The 23682-nt window shown below is 34.9% G+C and overlaps 1 protein-coding gene across 1 annotated transcript in view; it reads left to right on the top strand.

Moving 5' to 3' along the window:
- LOC129743880 (probable serine/threonine-protein kinase DDB_G0277071) overlaps positions 1-23682 on the top strand; it is a 329957-nt gene that overhangs the window by 294264 nt on the left and 12011 nt on the right. Inside the window, exons 2-3 of the mRNA XM_055736111.1 lie at positions 2141-2280; positions 2339-3707. Coding sequence (XP_055592086.1) covers positions 2144-2280; positions 2339-3707 — 1506 coding nt within the window. The 5' untranslated portion in view covers positions 2141-2143. The remainder of the gene's footprint in view (positions 1-2140; positions 2281-2338; positions 3708-23682) is intronic.

Here is a 23682-nt window from a genome sequence, read left to right as displayed (position 1 = left end):
TTGTTTTTATGATAATTTGAGAATGATCATTTGGAAAATGATATGCAGAATTCAGGATATTCACTAAATCGTTAAATCAAATGTTCCAATACAAATTTCAAGTCTAAGACAGAAATTGGGATGGAAATTCAATGAAGAAACTCTGTACTGTCGATTGGTCCAATTTAAGCAACTAAAGTTTTTTTTTGAGATTTTACTTTCAAAAATTCAAATTTTTTTGCAAATTAATAATAATTGTTAATTTTTAATCATGTTGATTTACGTTTTCTTTCATAATTTTCAATGGAAACGTTAATTGAAAAATCCCGCTGTAATATTTACCTTGAATTTGAAAAAAAAAATCAATTTGAAATATGAATTCTCGATGAGGAAAAATAATTTAATTTCAACAGAAAGATGAAAATATTCAATATTATAGCGGTCAAAGTCAGGGACAAAATATTCATAAATTCTTTTACTTCTGGTTATCCAAATAAATGGCTGACAAAGCTCATTATTCAAGTTCATGGGAATAACTTTGAATACTTACTTACTTAATGATCCCGCGCCGAAACTCCGGTGCATAGGGCCGTGGTAAAAGACCTCCACTGTTGACGATCCGGAGCCAGCGTCTTCACCTGGTCCCAGTCAAGATTCTCGTCGACAGTTCGGATTTCAGCGGCTAGGCTTCGCCGCCACGAGTTTCTGGGTCTGCCTCTTCTTCGATGACCTCCTGGATTCCAATCTAGCACCTGTCTGCAAATATCGTTTTCATCTTTTCGCAGCGTGTGCCCAATCCATCTCCACATACGTTCCCGAATCTCGATTTCTAGCGGCCTTTGATGAAACCGGCGATGTAGTCCCTCATTCGAGATCCAGTTGCCGATCACCAAGCGCGTATGATATTCCGCAGGCAGCGGTTTACAAATACTTGCAGTTTTCGCGTCGTTACCACATATGTGCACCAAGTTTCACACCCGTACAGCAATACGGATTTGACGTTTGAGTTGAAGATTCGGATTTTCGTTCGTAGAGAGATCTGGTGACCGCCAGATGCTTCGGAGACTCGCAAATGCGAAACGGGCCTTTCTGATCCGGGTTTCGATGTCTTTCCTGGTACCACCATAAGGCGTTATCTGGCTACCAAGATACTGGAAGCACTCCATTTTCTCAACTTGTTGCCCAGCTAACTGGAGGGATTTCCTGTGTTGATCTCCATCGACTTGGTCTTTCCGACATTAACTTTGAGACCTGCTGCCTTGAAACTTTCGGTGAGGCCGTCAAGTTTGAATGGGTATTTATAATTAAATTCACCATTGAGGCGAACCAATCTTGTTAAATGTTTGTCACACCCGTACAACAACACGGATTTGACGTTTGAGATGAAGAATCGGAATTTTGTTCGTAGAGAGATCGGGCGTGAACGATGAGAAAAAGTAGCGGTGATAAAATACACCCTTGTCTCACTCCAGCAGTTACCGGGATTGGATGGAACAAGACACCGTCATGCGAAACCTTGCACGAAAATGCCGTATACTGTGCTTCAACTTTATGATGATTTATAATGATCGGAATCGTTGTTAAAAAGCGCATTTCAAATTCCATGATCGCAGGCGTGGCTCAGTATAACGAACTTCACATTGCCAATGGTTTCTACTCTGTGGTTGCCCGAGGCCATTTTGTCCAGAATGGTGTGGATTGACAACACATTCACAATGAACAAAACTGATGCCCTCTCTTTAAACATCAATAACGGCGCCGGCCACGTCCTAGATAGAGGGCAAAATAAGAGGAAAGGGGTTAAAGGAAATATATAAGCTCCTGTGATTTCTAATGTAGCTTTTCAATTTACAGATGATGTAACAAGTTCGTTTGACTACATTTTCCACACAAAATATTCAAGATTTTGACGTTTCTCATAGCCTCTACTTTGTGCTTCTAAATATGTATTTTAATTGTTGTATCCGTTCTTCATAGTATCTCTTTCAACTATATATACATACACAGTTATATTAAGTGATCTAACCTTTAATATATATTTTTGTAAATTTATCTATAAATTTGATAATTTGGTTGGTAATATTAGTGTATTTAGTATATTTAATATATATTCAATTACTATCACTATCCAAAACTAATTCTTTTTTAATTTATTTTTAGATCAATGCATACAGATTCCAATGCTAGTTTTATAGTAGAAGATGAACAATTAGACGGTGGTGTGATAGAAACTTATATGGGTGAATGGAAGAATGACAAACGTTGTGGATACGGTATCTCTGAACGAAGTGATGGATTAAAGTAATTTGGTGCAGTTTATTCTTATTTTTTGTTTTTCAATTAATATCTTTGTTTTTAGGTATGAAGGAGAATGGTTTGGTAATAAAAAGTATGGCTATGGTGTTACGACGTTTAAAGACGGTACGAAAGAAGAAGGAAAATATAAAAATAACGTACTTATTACTAGTCAAAAAAGAAAACATTTATTTTTAATTCGGTCTGCCAAGTTCCGAGAACGAATAGATGCGGCTGTTGATTCTGCTCAACGCGCGTCGAAATATGCACTACAAAAGGCTGATATTGCTGTATCAAGAACTGCTACAGCAAGAGGTAAAGCAGAATTGGCAGACGTTGCAGCGGACCATGCACGCGTAGATGCTGATTTAGCTGTCAAAATGGCAAGAGATTTTGCCCCTGATTTCAAACCACAGTTATTGGAACGATTCGAACGTTTGAAACGGGAACGATATAGGACTACTATAGACTATACAATCAAACAAACTCCATCCAATTCGACACCAAAATCAACCATTTTAAATAATGTTGTTAATAATCAAAACTTATACAATCAACAGTCTATGGAAACTCGCCCTTCAACTCACAGCCCCGATTTTGAATATCAGAAATCTGTAAACCGAAAGCTGTCACAGTCTCTCGATCACGGAGCTCAAAATCATTTAATGCTAAACAATATACAGAACACGCATGTTAATACGTTTTCCAATTATCATCAACCGAACACGTCGGATTCGAGAAATGTGATGCAAATGTCTCATCAGCCAACGGGAGACATGAACTACAATGATTTACAGCAAAAGAGTTATCAGGAAGATCAGAATAATTATCGAGCGATTCATCAAACTACAGTCAAGTCAAATATGGTTCCGGTAACAAGTCAAACTTCTATTGATTATTTCGATCACTACAAAAGACCACCCAGTAGGGATGGTTCTGTAGATAGATATTCCCGAGCGGCGGGCAGGTTAGGGGGCATGCAGTCTAGACAATCGTCAATAGATAGAACAATTTCTAATCAAGCCGTTTTAAACGAAAGTTTGCCTGAACGGTCAACAAGAGCAGGATCCCAAATGCGTGGTGTTACGCCAAACAGAAGTCTGATAAATGCTGTATCAACTGGTAATGGAATAAGCCATCAAACTGCGTCTAGAGCAGGAACACCTCTTCATCAAACTTCGACTGAAGCATCATTTTCAAACACAAACCAACCATTCGAAGACGTTTTGATACGTCAGCGAACGCTAGGACAAGATATTATTCCTTCCCCATCACAGCCCAAACGAACTGAAAGTCTTTATTTGTCCAATCCGGTTTCGAATGCTAACAATTCGAGCGCTGCAACTAGTGGGCGCATACTTGTAAGCAGAAGTGGTGGTGGTGGTGGCGGTGGTGGTGGCGGTGGCGGAGGAGTTGTGTCCCGGGCTCCCAAGGTAAGTTGCTTATTGACTACATTTGAAAGTTCTCTTAAAAAAAGCACAAGTTATTCCAACAATCGTATATCTGATTGATTATCGACCAACCACAGAAGCATTCATAAAAAAATAAAATCAGGTGCAAGCAGCGAACGTCCATCAACCTTTGACACGCTGCTATTTCTAACTAAGTAAATATTTTTTATGAAATTTTCTGCGGGGGACACAAGCAGGCAAACTTGAATTAAAAACCTTTCTGGCGGGCCGCACTTAAAAACACTATTTTTCAATTTGCAAAACTTAACAAATGAAGAACATGAATTATTTAAAAACCATTTTTTACGAAACAAATTAAAAAGAAAAATTGAATTTTATTTATTTACTAGCTGATCCGGTGTGCTTTGCTACACCTTTCAAAAACAAGTAATATTTCGGAAATTATTCAAATTTTTATTGTTTTATTGGCATTATTTTGAATCGAATTATAATATAATTTAAAAGCAACCGCTATGAAATCACACAGTAAACGAAAACTACCGAGTTCGGTAATTTTTTTTACCGAAATCCTAACATGTAATCCGGTAATTTTTTCGGTAAAAAATAAACGAACATCGATAAATCGATTCTTTATTTACCGATGTTCGTTTATTTTTTACCGAAAAAAATTATCGAACAGTTTAACGATTTACACATGTTAGGATTTTGGTAAAAAAAATTACCGAACTCGTTAATTTTCGTTTACTGTGCAGAGCTGCATCTATAAATTCTGATAACTTTAATCTGTTTCTTTAAGCTTCGCCCTGAAAAAGAAGGGTCTCAAAATAATCTTACGCAAACAATATAACTTATAAAATATGGTTGTTTTTGCTTGATATGTTTTGGATTTATGCTAAAAACTAATAAGAGAGCCGCCTCTGTCCTTCCCATCATCCCCTGCTGAATAGAGGTCGTGGTCTTTAATATATTGGTTGATAAGTTTTTAAGGCTTACAACAAAATTTGTGTGGAGACTCCTCCTTTCTTCCCCTCTCTACACTGTAAAGCGGGCCATAGACTACACGACATTTGAGCAAATGCGATGAAATTCGATGAAATTCTGGCGCTTTGAATACGATTGGCATGGTGTATGGCACTGCTTGAATGACCGCGCAAACGGTTTGAATAAAATCGGTCGGAACCGAAATATTCTGTACAAACCACCTTCTGTGGCATGGTGTCGATTGTGTTCGCGTGAAATATGTTTGAATCGTGTGTGGGCGAGCATATAATCAAACAATCGTCGTGGAATCATCAAATTTGCCCAAGCCATTTGTGTAGTCTATGGCCCGCTTAAAGCGTAAGGGTTTATAACAATCGTAGAAACATATCTCGTAACCAAGAACCTTTCCATGCCATATTTGTTTCCATTTATTGGCTTCGTTAGCATAAATTGAGAACTTATGCTAACATTGTATTGGGCTCACCTCCCTCCTCCTATATACCTACTCACTGAAAGGAGGATGGTGTGTCAGGTAATCATAGAATCATACCAAAATGATTTTCCATGTTATGTTTTGTCCATTTCTCGGATTTTGTTAAAAAAAAGTTAAATATAAGCTTTCCTCTTCCCTTCCTATATTCCCTAAGAGGGAGAATATGGGGAGAAGAGTTATGCATAAACTTGAAAGGAAGTACAGTACCTCCTACCGTTCTTCCCATTGAATGGAGGGAGAAAAACTTAATATTCATAAAAGTATTGTTCGTACTCAAATACTTTATGAAACCCAATTTGGTTTCATTGGCTCGATTAATTCTCGAATTATGCAAAAAATTTGTAAGGAAGCCCCCCTTTCCCCCTTTATATCTTTCTGCTGAAAAAAGGTGGGGCTTACATTTATAATAGAAACATTTCTCGTATCTAAATACCCTCACATGCCAAATATGTTTCCATTTGCTCGATTAGCTCTCCAGTTATACTGAAATTTGTAAGGGAGACCTCTCCTCCCCCTTTTCATCCTCCTCTTTGAAAGAGTGAGGGATCCCAAATATTCATACCCAAATACCCAAATATCGTTGCATGCCACATTTGGTTCCATTTCCTGTTGTCGTTCTTGAGTTATGCAGTTAAAATTGTATGAAACTCCCCTTAATCTTTCCTTTCTCCCCGCTGGAAGAAGGAAGGGGTCTCAAACAATCATTAGAACATATCACGTTCTCAAACCCCTTTATATCTCCTCACTGGAAAGAGGGACGGGTCTCAAATAATCATTGATATATTTTTCGTATCCAAATACCCTCCATATTCCATTCTGTTTTTCGTTATCTATTTTGCATAAAGCTTAGTTCTTTTAGAAATGGGACAGTTACGAATGCCTGTATCTAAAAAATCATTCGTTTGAACGAAATACTTTCTTTGAAGAAAAAGAAGGTAATGTTATGATCATTCATGAAAAAATTTGAAAAAAAATATTTACCGTTTTTTGTTAAAGAAATTTCTACTTTATTCTTGGTATCTCCCATTGGCCTGCGCACACTTTTTTCAGTCATGGTATTGATCAGTTTCTCCAATTTATGCTTCGTAAAATCTATATCTTAAGTGGCTTCACCCTCCTTCTTCAATTTCTGATACTTTTTGGTCCAATACTTCTCTGGAAACTGGAAACTGGAAGCATTTTAGTGGATTCAGTTGTTTCGAAATGAACAAATTTGATTATTTTTGAACACATTTTTGAACGTTTTTTTTCGGTATCGGTTTTACAGCTTAAGAGCTTTGGAACTATCAAAAAATGGTTGTTTGAGGTTGGATTTCAATGAGTCATCACTAGGCAACACTTTCAGCTTATCGGAGAAAATTGTTTTGGACATTTCAGCGATCTACCCTTAGTTTTTCGTTTATTGAAAATTAAAAATGCTGGTATGAGACTTGACTTCCTTGATGATCCTTAACCGTTGTTGCCGATCATGTGCTTCTCTCCAATGCTTGATTTGAACTTTGTGGACATTATTGATAGTGTTTGCATACTTATCCACCACAAAAACTCAGTAATTCTTTGAATAATCAACGGTTTTGTCAGCTATCAATTGGATAATGACGTTTTTTCAAGGAAACTGTGCAAAATTATTTTTTTCTTTTTCTCTTGCATCGTACATATCTCAAAAAACGCGCAAATTTTAAATTTAGAAAAAAATAGGTCGAATAGTACTTTTTACAGGCAACAAAATGCTGTCAAAATTTTCAATATCCAATAACTAGTTAACGAGCTATAAGCAAATGAAAGTGTCCCATTTCTAAAAGAACTAAGCTTTATGATATGTACTCTGCATTAGATAATCTACTCTGATTTTTACAATCTACTTTTTATTACAATTTTATCTTTATCATATTTATTATTTGGTTGTGGAAGTTTTACTGACAGCAACTTCAAATCAAAGGTTTATGGGATTTTTTACATTTTGATCTTTAATTCAAAACCAGAAATGAAAATCAAAAAATTTCTTCGCAAATCTTGATAACTTTTCATTCTCTTTGTATTTAATCTTGGATCATAAAATAACATTTGAATTTTCCAAGCTTCTTGTGCTCGAAGATGTTAATGAATCATATATCTGTCTCTGACTTCTGATACTGAGTGTTGGATCAAATAATAAGTTTTAGTTCTACAAAAGTGACCTAATTTTTATCTTAACCCTTCATTTCATGATTTTTTATTTTTTCTTGAAAAAATTCTCAATAGAGCGCAATGATGAGTACATGAAGGGAAAAATAATGAAAAAATATAACTTTTACACATTGCGAGTATTTAGCCAAAATATTAATTGTTGCAAATTTGCAACAACATGAAATGGTTATACCTTTTTGTTCGTCACACAAGACAGCTAGATATAAATGTTTACTCTTAGTTTATCTTGCACTTACCATAGTTTTAGCTCGAAAACTTCGTAAACCTAGTGTCTGGACACCATTTAGATGGGGGTAGAACCTATGTATGCTGGTTATACACCATGGGTGCACGGATTCACCGCAGTTCGTACCTAAGTATGTGCTTACATGCATTATTGAGATTAATTAGATTGACAAATCTCCAGTTCTTTTTCAGTATCTTAATTTTTTGTGAAAGATTTTATGTGGTTTTATGATCTTCGCGTTTATGGTTCTTTAGCGCAATATACAACAATCTAAAAAAAAGTTCATTCTCGGCTGACAACAACGAATTATAAAACCATTTATAACAGAAAAAGTGATTGTTGTATATGGTATACTTATTTGCAAAGAACCAAGTTACTTGAAAATCAGGGAATACAAATTGTTGAATAAACAATTTGCATTGTTTATTGAAACACAATTTTACGATGGTACACATTCAAAAGAGTTTACGGAATTATAAGTAGGACTAAAATAAAACTGCTATTTCACCATCATGTACCGTTTCCTTATCACATTCGTTCTGAAAACATAAATACTGTTGAAATGATAAAAAGTAATTGAAGCACATTATGGAACTCATTTTACAAGCTAGGGTACTACATTGTATAATGTAGGGAACATGTAATGCATTTGCTTTTAAAAATGCAATGAACAATGTGCAAATGTATGGAAAAAAGTATATTAATATAATTAATTTACTAAAAATGCGAAAATATTTATTTTGAACCCAGAAAATCTTTCCCCGGGATCACAATATAATATTTAAAATCATAGAAACACAGCGCTTATTGTATTTGAAAAATTAAAGATTCAAACTATTACTAACAATACTTCAACTACTTAAAAGTCACAAATTTGTACTAAATAAGACCCTTTGGAAATATATTATCGAACTTAATAATCTGAGAATACTTTTGAAAACATACTTAGGCAGAAACTGCGGTGAATCCGTGCACCCATGGTGGATAACCAACATACAACATACATACATATGTGACCCTTTGGAAATATAATTTTTCAACTTTTATGCAGGATTTCTAACGAGGTTTCGTAATTAATGCCATTTTTTACCTTATGATACTAATGGTTGATGATCTAGTCAAAAGGATTTTTTACTGTTTTTCCCATATTTCTACAGTTGGTAGCCATTTTGTTCAGTTAGAGGCTAATGCATCTGCATTATTTTTAAAAATGTCTCGATAACATGATAATATGACATTAAAATAATAATACTTTCATCGGGAAACATATACACTGTTTAAACGATGAAACTTTCGAAAACACACTTTGTAGCCCATATACGTCACTAAAGGTGGTACCGTTGCATGATGTTGCAAATTTGTAACAATTAATAAAAGGCCATTATATCAGACAAAAATTTTAAAAAAATCTTCAAATTGTATTCAATTGTGTTAATTGCATTACTGAAAATGCTAAAATATTTTTTTCAGTCAATTTTTTTTCCTTGGTGCGAATTGGACTAGTTCAAAATTCTGAATAATAAGCCTATTTTAACATTTCATATTTTTCAGATTGAAGTTGGTCTAGTTTGTACATATATACTCGGAAACCCACTTTTTTTTTATTGAATAGTATTTTGAAGTTAGAAATATGATTGTCATGAAGAAAAAAGTTGACTATTTGAATTTCTGCATAATTTACAACAGCTTTAATTAATTGTTGCAAATTTGTTACTTTATGAAACGAAGGGTTAATTTTTTCTGTTTTAAAGCATCGAAGCATGAAACGAAGAAAAGGAGACTTTCTTAAGTTTAATGATTTTAAAATTGGTTTTTTACATTGATGAAATTCTCATGAAATCACAAAGTTGATATGGTTCTATTCTTAAATTAACTCGATACATTCTTAACGTTTTAGAAAAACCATGTGCATGAAATAATTATGGTTGCATTATGCTAATTATTTATAAATGTCTCTTGGTGTTACCATAAATATGAACAGAAGATTTTGCAAATATCTGATTCGGGCCAGCCAAATTCGGCCTTTTTATCGAAACTCCTAACAGTATCCAGGCATTTCATTTCAAAACTTTCAATCAAAAATACGGTCAATACCCACCAAATTTGTGCTACGACCAAGAACTACTCAACAAAAATAAATAAAAAAAAAGTCATGAATCATTTATTCATCAAAAGACATCAGCAGATTTTTAATAGTTTTTTTAAGCATCCAGAAACCAGGATTATTTTGCTAAAACTTGTTCAAAATTTCCTTTTAGTACGCAAAAATAAAAATAGAATGTTTTGTCTTAATTAGGCTGGAACAAATATCAATATCTTCTTTTGTCATCCCCCCCCCCCCCCCTTCGAAATTTCCAAAATCCCGAAGGGGGGAAAAAATATGGTTTGAAGTATTTTAAGTAAATTTCAAATAAAAATTCAAATATTCAAAAGATTACAAGACCAAAAACCAAATTTAGGAAGATAGAACTTAATTCACATTTTGTATTCTTGATTTTATTGAATTTTTCGATAAAAAAAATACTTGATATATAGGTTTTATGCAATACAGTATGCAATCTGGTTGCATACAAGCTTTCGTGCAATTTATTTCCCCCCCCCCCCCCCCCCCCCCCGCCCCCTCGCGATGTTCCAACTCCGAGTGACAAAAGATGAATTTGAAATTTGTTCCGGCCTTAATGATTTTTGTTTGCTTTTCTAATAAAGTGCGGGAGATAACCGTTTTTTTTATCAAAATTCGGACAACCGGGAACGACCGGACTGGAAATTTTATTTTTTTTTATCTAGGATCCGTGTAGGTCTGGGTAAAACCGGGCAATCAAGCTTTGGGTAAATCAGCTTAAAAAATGTTCAAGTTGCCTTGATTCTGAAGCAAAAATGACTATTTTCGGAAATATGCTCCTTGCCGGCTTATTGCGTTTTTTTTCACCCCATACGAAAGCTAAACAATCACATCCAAGTATCCATTTCACTGGTGCCGCGTGATGAGTACATTGGTTATGAAAATGGCGCCAAAACTTCCTATATAAAGATTGATGAGCATCAGTAAGCCTTGATTGCTTTTGGCACCTTCCTGCTTCGAGTGATTTGAATGACCAAAAAAATTTGGAAAATTGGGTGCCATGACTTTTATTTCATACGAATAAAAACTAAAAATCAACTATCAAATTCCACAAAAACATTTTCGAAAATATCTCTCCGTTGCGTTTTTCTCCGCGCGAAGACGAACACAACAACAAAAATTGCATGCAAATCGGATAAACCCTGCAAGAGTTATTCATGTTCGCACATATTTATGCCTCCATATGCCCATAACAAAAAAAATCCTTATATTCCACGCGGCACCCCTAAGGTTGGTGCCTTTAGGTGAAAAAATGACTTTCTGAAAGTTTCAGGTCATTTGGCAGAAGCACGAGCTGGCGTAAAGGACTTGAAATTTGTATGGAGATTTTCGGCAAAATGTATGAAAAATCGACATGCTTTCACTCTTTGTGTTCTAAAATATATTTCCAATATGCTAGAAAGCCCAAAATTTCAGAAATTGTATTTCAAACAATGACAAAAAAGTTTATAGAAGATTGTGACGCGATACGAGTTGACTGTGATGAGTTATTAGCAATTGAATTTGTGAATTTTTTCGCATTTATTTGAACGGTGTGTGGGCCAAGGCCGTGCGAACGGGGGGGGGGGGGGGGTTTAGGGGTTAAACCCCCCCCCCCCCTTCACGGTGACTTTTTTCAAGTAAACTTTTCAGTATAAGAAATGAATTCACCGGGAAATCACTTGATCCAAGAAGGTGTTTAAAAATAAGTGTTGACAAACATGTCAGAAATTCGGCTCGCCTCCGGCGGAATTCCATCTTAAATCATTCTCTAGGTCTAAAACATTCCGTTATACGACTCTTTATGACGTTCAGGAATTGAACCTAATCAATTATAGATTTCGAATCGCAATTCGGTCAATACCTTTCGTATTGAAACTCAAACACTGGTGTTTTAAAAGGGTTTTTACTAAGAAGTGTAACTAAACAAGTTTAACATATGAAACCAACCATTCGAACTTCAAAATTCATTCATAGAATACTAATTTTACACATCACAAGTTGGTAGCCATGTGACAGGTGTTAAACACGCACGATAGTCAACAGATTTAGCTAAATAAAAACAAAATCCTAGTATCGATGACTTTATAACCAACCACTTTGATTGTAAAAAAGGGTAAATGTCATTCCTACTTTCTTGAGGGATATGAAATATCCCTCAAGAAACCAATTTCAGCCTCAATTGTATTTTGTGTTTCTATTCTTTTGCATCCTAAACTCCATATTTAAAAAGTTTTTGACAAATTACTCAAGGCCTCAAATTTCACATTTTTTCTAGGTGCAAAGAATTTAAGAGATGATTTTGAATAGTTTTTGTCTAAAAGCTTTGTTTTTTAAATCTCTTTTGAAAATAGGTGAACATTATTTGAGAATTATTTTTTTTTTTACTTTTTCGACAAATCTTTGAAACATAAACAAATTTGAAAAAGGCTTAAATCAATTTTCTGCTTCCCATAGATCGCAACTGATTTTGGTTTCTGCGAAAAAAGCTATAGCAGTCTTATACTTGTTCACGTTATTCTATTTAAATCAAATCTAATTAAAGATATTTTGAAGAGAAAAACAAACGCAGGTTTCAACAAATTGGTAGAATTAAAAAATATCTTTTCTATTTTAATTTCTTTACTAGATTCGGACATGCTTGTAATAAAATATTCCAAGTTTATAAAAAATGTAGAGTTTTACTTTTTTAGGTCATGCATCATCATCATCATTATTATTCCTTAATCAATTAAATATAATAAACAAAAAAGGAATCAGTTTTTTATTACAATTCCATGAAGATTTGTTAGAGCATCTGTTATCAATGATTGATTTCACTTAAAACTAAATCATTTTTAAACTTGTAAACGCCATATCATTAGTACTAGAAATGTATCTTTTTTAACGTCTTATTTTGTTTTACATTCAAATAAAGTTACCGAATTTTACAGTTTTTTTTTCATTTTTTATTTTCACATGAATTTTTAGGTTTTCATAGTCAAACATTTTTAATTTCTTTTAAAATAATTCAAATAAGTTTCTTATTGTTTTTCAATCCTGAATCTGAAAACACAATAAGCCTAATAATCTAATTTTAAAGAAACCTTAGTTTCTACCTTTTGTCCTTTCTAAGACCCATTTATTTTTATAGGTTTCTTATTTATTATTCAAGAAATCACCCATTTCCCAACCTGTACGTTGGCAATAAAAGCTTTCAATGATAAACTTCAGAAATGAACTATTTCAGTTTTTTAGAGGTTGATAACTGGACAAAATAAAAAATTACTTTATCTCTGATTTGATCACTGGTACTCTTGAAACAAAATTGATATTCTTCATTGTATCAAATTGAATTGAATCATCAAGTAGGTATATGTTTCGAATAAATTCACTGAAGTTCAAAATTAATTTTTTTCCAAATCAAGATTTCACAATTCAAATGGTGATTAAATATTTCTCCAAATTTAAAATATTACTGTGGAATTTTTCAATCAAGCCTTCAATTGAAAATGAAGAAAAGGAATGTTAATTAAGACGATTAATAAACAAAAATTAGTATAGTTTTGCTGAACAATTTTAAATCATGATTAATTTCTTATCTTGTCTCAAATTTATTTTAGAAATCGAATTTAGTTTCTTTTTAAATCTGGGTTAAAATTGAGGAATTTTATTTGTATTATTCTTTTGCCCGAAGCTCTAATTTATTTAATTTTAGATCGCATTCGTTTAGATTTGTAAACTTAATTGCTTCATATTTATTTTTAAGCAAATGTCTAGTTCAGAATAAGGAACATCATTTTCAATAATCTATTGATGATGCAATGATTCAAAAATTTGAAAATCTTGATCTTGAATTTTGAATTTTAAACACCCTCCCCCCCCCACCCCCCCCCCCTGCCCCTCCCCCATGAGCGGGTCTTTCGCATGGGCCTGGTGTGGACTAATAATCGCACTAACCAAAACTCTTTTTTCTAATCACAATACAATGCAGCAGTTCATAGTTTTGTAAACCTTTCTTTCAACTTTTTGCAAAGATATTTGTTACATTTCTTACACAATCTTTCTATCTGTTATTCTCATTGTGTGACAACGCGATCAAGTTAGTACTAATAATCCACCTATACACCGTTAACGATATAATCAATTTCAAATAACTCATCACAGTCAACTCGTATTGCTGCACAATCTTTTTTTTTTGTAAATCTTTATTTGAAATTTTACAATATTTTGCTTAGCTTAACACTTTTATTTAAAAGAGAAAGAAGATAGGAAAGAGAAATATGAAAATAAAAAGAATTATAGACGAAGATCGATAGCTCACTGGGACGTTAGGTGGTTTTCACTGGGACGTTAGGTGGTTGGGAATAAAATCCCGACTCAGGTCCAATCTATTAAACCATGGTTTAAGCAAAAATTATCCATTACAAGATTCGGAACTCTTGCAGAAATCCACGGACAAAATCCAAAAGCGCCACCATCAAATGCTGCGGCAGAAATGCAACTATTCAGTAAAACACGTTAAGAAAAAAAAACAATTTATATTACACGGTCGGAAATAACTGGCATTTTGAAGGTTAATTTGCACAACAAACACACTGAGATCTTTCTCTACGTGGACTTGGCTCTCCAAAATTAGCACGGTTTTCGGTATCAGAGTCGTCATTCGCTATTCAAAGCTTTTTTTTGCTTGGGGGTCGTTCAGATACCACGTGGATAGAAAAATGCGATTTTAGACCCCCTCCTTCCTCTGCGTGGACAAGCGTGGACGTTTGGCAAACCCTAAACCCGTCCTCGGATGTCCACGTGGACAGGTTTGAATTTTTTTTTTCTAAATCTCATTTGACAGTTAGAAAACACTACTTTCTGCTTTTTTGTTATAGAAATGGCTGGTTTTGAAAAAAAGCGAAAAAGCGTTTCCTGATATGAAATAAATTTTAAATTTCTTAATTATGTTATTTATCACTTAAACTGGAAAACTTTGCAATTTTAAGATGCAATACAAATAAGTTATCTGTTTAAATTGAAGATTATTATTTTTAATTGAGGAAGCTGAATGCGCAAAAACGAGTCAGGTTCTCAATTAAATTGAGTCAGTGGCATACACGCTCATATTTTTTTAACCAGAAATGACTGTTTTTCATACATTTTATGGTATTTATGGTAGAACCCCTAAAGTTGTTATTTTTCAATCGTAATGAATCGTTTAATTTTAACCATTTTATGAGTTCATGACGAAAATTTCAATTATGGTTGAAATTCAACAATGAAATGATTGGAAAATCAGTCGCCATTTTTGCAATCGCAGAAGTCTTTGTTCTTTTCCTGGTTCCGCGTTGGACTTGCAATTCCGCTGAATTTCTTTATAATCAAAACTGTAAGTATTCGCTTGATAATACTTATTAATGAAATTATTAGAAATTGAACCGCCAAAGTCGCTATCTTTCAATTCCATTTGCAGACGAGAGTTGTGAAAAAAATATGGATTATGTGAAGTTGGAAGCAGCAGCAGTTCAGCCGCAGACAGCATTTCGTCGGTTGACTCAGCGGAACTTTAACATTCTTTGTTACCAGTTGCCGTTGAATTTTTGGGTAAGTTCTTGTCATTATTGAAAATCCCTATCAGCTGTTGCTAGAATAATAGCCTTGAAAAATTAATTCTAGGATGCTCCGGAACTCCCCCGTGTTGCTGCACCAAGAGGTACATTTCGGTTCCGAAAATCTGCGCGGAAAAAACCAGCACTTAAGTAAATGCAGAACGGGAAGCGAACTATTGGAGGAAACGCAGCAGCATCCGTAATTGTGACCGCCGGATAATCAACGCAATCAGCACTTTTACTTTTTCCAACCCGTGAACGGAGACTAGGAACATCATGTCTTGAAATAAAAAATCAGCTGAAAATCGGTTTGAATTCTTTTATTCTGTTTTCCTGTGCTATCCAGATTTTTAGATAGTAAATACAATAACAGCCCCTTGAATTAGATTTGAAATGATTCATAATAAAAAAAACAATTTTTTCCTTTAATTTCGGCCCATTTTTACTTTTTTGACCATGCTTGAAAAATAACCATTATCCAAGTTCTCTGTGGAATCTCATTTTATGAGTTTTCGCTGAAAACTCATAAAACGACTTGATCCACAAAACTGCCATTATGGTTATTTTTCAAACATTAATGGTTCAATATGGCCGAGCGTGTAGCATTTCTCCAAAAATTGACGAAAGTAGTTCAGAGTACATTTTGCAAATGTATTCCAAATTTGAACAAAAGCATATTAGAGTGCATTTGAACCCCCCGGAACGAGGGGTACAAGTGAAAAATTCAATTATCGAGAAATGTTGACCTTTTCTGTCAGTAGATGGTGTTAAGGTTTGTTAAAAGATTGTCCGTTGGCGTTTATATGAAATATTTTAAGAGCTAGGTATCTTGGAATATATTATTTTTGGTTTAAGGCTTACCTTTGGGATAATCAAGTGGAGCCATCGATCCAACTCATCCTCGTCCCATTTGCACTGCCAGATACAACGGCACAATCTTGTTTGTCATTGTGTGAACTACAATTCCTGAAATTTTGAGCTTTCTAGCATACTGGAAACATATTTTAGAACACAAAGAGTGAAAGTATGTCGATTTTTCATACATTTTTCCGAAAATCTCCATACAAATTTCAAGTCCTTTACGCCAGTTCGTGCTTCTGCCAAATGACCAAAAACTTTCAGAAAGTCATTTTTTCACCTAAATGCACCAATCTAGGGGGTGCCGCGTTGAAAACAATGTTGTAAAAATTATCCCATACAAACTTGGACCAGTCTAATGTTTATATATAAGATAATCCATGCTTCTGACTTCTGAAACTAAGTGTTGGATCTAATTTTAAGAAAAAAAAGTCATCATTACTAATTTTTAGAAAAGTTCCGTCTAGCCACTGAACATGTCAGATAGTGAGTTTTCCCAATGTTACCTACTTCCATTCCGTTCTTATGATAGTAAAACAATTTACTTGAAATCACAAAATTGAAAGCATTCAATTCTTTATTTTTTTTTTTTTTATTTATTTATTAACAGTTTTCTAGCAGTTGGATTAGTCTGAAGACTGTTGTCAACTGCTCAAATTGGAGATTTCCAGATGTGCACGTGAATAACACTTCGTTTCCTTTGCCTTCTTCGGGGGTGGATGCTTAGGGTGGCCGGCTGGTGATCTTCACATTTCTACTTTGCAACAGGTGTAGGATTGGTTAGGGTAGGAAGATGGTAGGATGTAAGGAATGCAAAGCTAGAGGATAATTTCCTATCCTTTTTGCTCCCAAGAGTCCGTGTATGTAGGTTTTACCGCGCCTACGTCTGAAGCTGATTGGATAAATTCTTACATTTTCTAAAAATTATCGAAAAAAACAAAGACATCAAGGGTGATTCGATCTGCCAAATTTCAGAATAAGCCATGTTGATTGCTTGAAAAGCTGAGAACTTAGTGTGGAACATATGCCATTGCCATTGTGGAACATATGCACTGACTGAACGGGAGACACGCGACCTATTTCACCGAATATCGTTAGCTGACTGACGACTGCTCAAGGCACGATAGCTCAGCCGTCGTGTGTATGCGTTTAGTGAGGACGATAGAGAGAGTGAGAGAGAGAGTAACGATTCGGAATGGCCTATCGACCGAGAGAGTGTCGCGCTCGCAATTATCGGCTACACATCTTCCCCCTACACTAAAATGCTAAAACAGAAACTAAATCTTTTGGATGCAAAATCTTAAAACTGAGAATATCTAAACACTCGCATATTTGATTTTGTTTTCCAAAAACTGATAAAAACTCTTCGGGTCTTTGGGAATACAGAAAATAATTGCATTATTTGCGCTTCTTGCACCTTAATGCACTACATATTCATGGCAGATAGCCGTGATGAGCTACCTCTAACATCTGGACTGAAGTTACTCTGGAATGACTACGTATCCTCTTTTTTCAAGAGTACACACTTTCGAAACTTGTCAGTTTTTCCTTTTTGTTATCTTCTAGAATTAGCAAAGTTGATGGTGCTTAAATTCCTCTTAAAATTTGGCATTATTTTAATAAATATTTCGTCATTCACTGTCTCAATGAAAATCGTTTACCTTCAAACATAATAGAAATCGCATCTCTGTTGACAATACCAACGTCCTTATTGATCTTAACAAATTTGTAGTCATACGTATCAGGAACAGAGACAAACTTGCCGTCTAAATGCAGCTTACTAAATCTTCTGTTTTATAAACAGCCTGCTATAGAATGCCATTGATCAACTGATTGTTCCAGTACAGTTCTAACATCAATTTTTCAATCCAATCAAACCCACTTTTTTGTACTGGGCATCCCGCTCTAGATAAATGATCTAACAAATCATAGTCCGAACGCTGATAATTTTTTTAAAGTGAACCTTCAGAACACTTTAGAATAAGTCCTCCCGATTCGATTGAAAAATTATACAAAATACCTCAGAATTGGTCCTCCCGATCCAATTGATCATAAAAAATCTGAACCACATGTATTCTCGATTCAAATAAATGCGTTTTATGTAATCAAAAATAGAACATTTTCATTGTATTGAAAACAAAACGGAAAATACATCCTAAAAATAGATCTTTCCTGCATTAATTCATGCCCAGTTTCGGACCCGACTAGACCGTAATGGTATTTAAAAGCTTCTACAAATCGAACCGTTCTCGATGACTCCGGAGCTCTGGAGTAGCAACATGCCATCTCTTTGTTCGTTCTTACTGTGATTTTTTGTGATTGCAGTTTTTTTTTTTATTTCTTCTCGATCGTGGACAATCTACAAGAAATTGAACAAATCGAACCTTCAACCTCCAGCATGAATTGGGTTCCAAACTTAAATGTCTATTCACAACTGATCTTCGAACTATCGACCCGTCAACTTTTTCTTTTGGATCTTCCGTTCCAACGATTGGTCAGATGAAGACCTTCCGTCTCACCTTTTCTGTTGGACCTCCCGTTCCAACGATTGGTCAGATGAAGACCTTCCGTCTCACCTTTTCTGTTGGACCTCCCGTTCCAACGATTGGTCAGATGAAGACCTTCCGTCTCACCTTTTCTGTTGGACCTCCCGTTCCAACGATTTGTCAGATGAAGACCTTCCGTCTCACCTTTTCTGTTGGACCTCCCGTTCCAACGATTTTTCAGATGAAGACCTTCCGTCTCACCTTTTCTGTTGGACCTCCCGTTCCAACGATTTGTCAGATGAAGACCTTCCGTCTCACCTTTTCTGTTGAACCTCCCGTTCCAACGATTGGTCAGATGAAGACCTTCTGTCTCACCTTTTCTGTTGGACCTCCCGTTCCAACGATTTGTCACATGAAGACCTCCCGTCTCACCTTTTCTGTTGGACCTTCCGTTCCAACGATTTGTCAGATGGAGACCTTCTGTCTCACCTTTTCTGTTAGACCTCCCGTTCCAACGATTTGTCAGATGAAGTCCTTTCATCTCACCTTTTCTGTTGGACCTTCCGTTCCAACGATTTGTCAGATGAAGACCTTTCGTCTCACCTTTTCTGTTGGACCTTCCGTTCCAACGATTTGTCAGATGAAGACCTTTCGTCTCACCTTTTCTGTTGGACCTCCCGTTCCAACGATTTGTCGGATGAAGACCTTCCGTCTCACCTTTTCTGTTGGACCTCCCGTTCCAACGATTTGTCAGATGAAGACCTTCTGTCTCACCTTTTCTGTTGGACCTTCCGTTCCAACGATTTGTCAGATGAAGACCTTCCGTCTCACCTTTTCCCTTTTCAACAAACGTTATTATTATTTTATTATTTGCGTTGTTAGGAAAACCACGTTTCTGTAGAGTTCCTTATATATAATAAAATCAAGATAATTTTCTTCATATTATATGGCAGCTTGGTGAAAATTTGCAATCCTCTGGTTGGAATCAAATCTCGATTTCATGGGCTACATCATTTAAAGAAGAAACTCCAATGCAATGCTTGATTGATGTACATGAACATAAAAATGTCATCAATAAAATAATTATTAACTGAAATTTCCTCGGAAATATTAGTTTAACTTTCTCGGAAATACTGGATTCATAAACATACCTTTTTCAAATCTGTATTTTTTTGTTACCATAATTCGTTATAGTTAAAAGTAAAAACAATAAAACTCGTCCTTCGTCCGATTAAACCTTTCAACTATTTCATAACGCACTATGAAACGATTTTGTTATATAAACATTTCATTTAACTAAACAAAATACAAACGCAGTATCAGGAAATATCATCGTTTTGAAACTTGAACCCGGCGCTTCAAAACCAAATGCACGACACATCGTGCGAGAGTGTGTGTACACTAGCTTTATTTAGCGGACCAGCACGAATGTGTGCTCAAATAAAACAGACGAAGCGAAAAGCAAGAAGAAAAAGGAGCACCTGGAACGGCACACCAACACTGCATAGTTATTCCTTTCTTCCGTAAAGATTAGTAGCCTTCAAATCCAACTATTCCTGTTCTTCTGGGTGGTATTGAATGCAAATCCGGGAAAATTTCCAATATATTTATGTACTCCACCACCAACAGACAAAAAAAGCAGCAAAAAAAAGCAGCAATTTTTAAAAGAACACTCCATGTAAAGAAAAAGAAATTTGATCGCCCTCCCTCGCTCTTTTTCTTTCAAATACTATAGCAGAGTAAACAACTTACCGGAAATTAGCAAAACTTACGACACCCACTTCACTTCACTAATAAAAACTGATTGAAACACATAAGAGAGCACAAAAATCCGTGCCTCCCGTTCAGCCGGATAAAAAAAAATCTCCTGGCTGGATTCGCCATTGTGGAACATATGCCATTGCCATTGTGGAACATATGCACTGACTGAACGGGAGACACGCGACCTATTTCACCGAATATCGTTAGCTGACTGACGACTGCTCAAGGCACGATAGCTCAGCCGTCGTGTGTATGCGTTTAGTGAGGACGATAGAGAGAGTGAGAGAGAGAGTAACGATTCGGAATGGCCTATCGACCGAGAGAGTGTCGCGCTCGCAATTATCGGCTACACACTTAGCTCGCCTTTTCATTTTAGCACACTGCTAGTTTGCAAACAAAGATAACGAGCAACTCCCCACTTCACCGCGCTGTCCTTGCCTACTTACTGCACAAGTCAGAGAACCTAGTATTCTAATAACCTTGGTATGGTGTTACCAAAATTTATCAAAAAAGATTTGATAATGGAATATTTCATTGAGAGGGAATCAGAAGAACTCAAGCAAAAAAACTATCTTCGTCATTACGCTCCATGCCGTCTAGTTATTTTTCCACTCCATATTGAAGATCACATCCAAGTAGCCATTTCACCGGTACACGTGAAGATGGGCGCCAAAACTCCCTCCCTACATAAAGATGGATGAGCAACAGTAAGCCTTGATTCCTTCGGCGACTTCCTTTTCTGGATGATTTGAAACGAAAAGAAAAAAGAAAATTGGATACCATAATGAGTCATGACCCATGCCATGACTTTTATTTGATACACTAAAAATAATTTTTCGAATTCCTCATAAACGTTACCGAAATTATCTCTCCGTTGTGTTTTTTTTTTGCGCGAAGACGAACACAAAAAAATTGCATGCAAATTGGATGAACCCTGCAGGAGTAGTTCGTGTGCACACATATGTATGTCCGCCTCCATTTTTATATATAAGATTTTTATATCTAAGATTTGCCATACAGCTTGTTTTTGACAGAAGTGAAAAATAATATCATGTGCTGTTTTTTTTATTTGCTTTACGACTTTATATTAATTATTGATTTTTTGTTTTGAGATTTAAAAAAAAATTAGGCAAAATATGTTTTGGAAATAAACAAAACTTCAATATTACGTTTCTGACAGTAATATTATAATTATACTTATGCCCGAGATATTTACTCCGACCGACTTTATTCTACAATCTATTGTATATCAGTCTTTCGATTGTTTGATGACCTATCCAACCCCCCACTAACAACCTTTAACACCTTGCGGACTAAATACGAGATATCTCGTTTTTTCGCGGCGAGTGTGTTATACTTAGAATCATAAGGGCCGGATTAAGCCATCGGGGGCCCGGGAAAATTTTTCACGGGCCCTATGAATCAATTTTTTTTTCTATGCTGTCCCAGAGAACAGAATATTTATTTTAACCCTCATCCGCATTAGAGTGTCATTTTGACACTATTGCAAGTTTGAAGGCTTGTAACTTTTTTCAGAAGCTTCAAAATACAAAAATTTCTTCGGGGACCCCAAATGATTTCGAAAGTTCTTGAATATTATATCTTTACTTTTAAAAACTCCCTTTTCCGACTTAGAGTGTCAATTTGACACTCCAAAAATAAAATCTATCTAAGTCGTTTGAATTATAACTAACTTCATATAAAACATATATCAATAGAAACCTTGTAATGTTAGTAAAATATGTTTAGAACATTATATATATAGCTAAAGCTTCTAGTTTTCTCGTAATTCAGCATGAAAAAAGAAAAATCCGAAAAAAATGCCTCAAGAAAACTGCTGTAGTTCATATATTACACGTCCAAAAAAATATTTGCCTTATGCATATGAAAGCTGAAGTTAATGCCTACATCATGAAGCCAAGAAATATTTTTTTAAATTTTTTCTAATGAAATGGCCACAAAAAGTTCAAAAAAGTGGTCTGAAAAACCTACTTTTCATTCGATTGCTAGTAAATACTGTTTGAGCGATGGTAGAGTTAAAAAAAAACATGACTACAAAATTTATTGAAATTCTAACATTTTGCTGTCTTTAGATTTTCGATGAATCAAAAATTTAGTTTACTAGAATTTTTCGGGCACCACTTTGCGCGATTTTTTTACAAATTGAAATTTCATCTGTTTTTGTGATCCACCGTCAGGTTGTACCCGGATCTTCAGTGCTTTTACTTTGTTTGGACCAATCAAAAGTATATTCATTGGAAAGCAAATTTAACCTACATTCTAGTGAGGTGCAACAATTCACGCTGTGAAATTTCACAAAAATATGAAAATTATAAACGTAAAATCATTCCTGAATTTCTAGAACCAAAAGCAGCACGTCTAGCAAAACGTGTTTGTTTGCTCTCCGAGTAGGTACGGTGGGTGGTGATTCGCGCAGAGAGCCAAGCCGAGTGCCGAAATAATGAGGCGATCCGAGAAAAGTTACAATTATAAAGGATATTAAATGTTTTTCTTCACTTTCTAAACTTTTTCAAATTTATGCATATTTTCTTTCAAAAAATGATAATTTCTGTTTATTTTTTAAATTTTGAAGAATCTAAGAAAAACACTTCTCTGGATTTGTTCGGACATGCCCGGGTTTTTAAAGTAAAGTGGACAAATAAAACAAACTAAGGTTTCAATTATGCTCAATTTTTCTGTGATTGTTTTATCCAAATTCCTAATTTTTTGGGAGTTTGGAAAAAGATGTTAACGCTGTTGACGTGTTTCGATAAAAAAAAAGAAAATTTTAGCTGGTTTTAGCCACTTTCTTATAGAATTTTTTTGAATTATCAACCAATTCTACTAAAATTTGTTCGGATTCGAGAAATTCGAGCTAAAATGCCCAGATATTGCCAGGTATTGTAAAAATTTGTGTTCATTTGTTCAGCTAAACAAATGCGGGAAAATTCTTCATTGCTTAATCTAGGACCCCCCTTAACTTATATTGGAGTGAAACTATTGGAGATATTATTCAGCCCCCTCCCCTTAGCTGTTATATTTTACATTTTGATTCCAATTTTCTAGTTTCTATTGTCTTTCCTAGATTTCTAGTACTTGGAAAGTTAATTTTGTTACTCAAATTAACATTTCCTAAACTCTTTTTTAATTTTCCAATCTGCAAATTACTTAAGAAACAATTTTTTTTAATAATTTGTATGGTTTACTAACATTTAAAATTTTGGAATACCCAAAAATTGAACAAAAAACGTCATCTCAATGCTACAAGTTTAGAAATGTAGATTTTTTCAGTACGAGTCGCACATTTACCCAACGAGGTTTGCCGAT

The sequence above is a fragment of the Uranotaenia lowii genome, chromosome 2 (assembly GCF_029784155.1).
Source record: "Uranotaenia lowii strain MFRU-FL chromosome 2, ASM2978415v1, whole genome shotgun sequence".
Lineage (NCBI taxonomy): Eukaryota > Metazoa > Arthropoda > Insecta > Diptera > Culicidae > Uranotaenia > Uranotaenia lowii.
The sequence above is the reverse complement of the archived record's forward strand: the minus strand, read 5'-3'. Positions and strand labels throughout refer to the sequence as shown.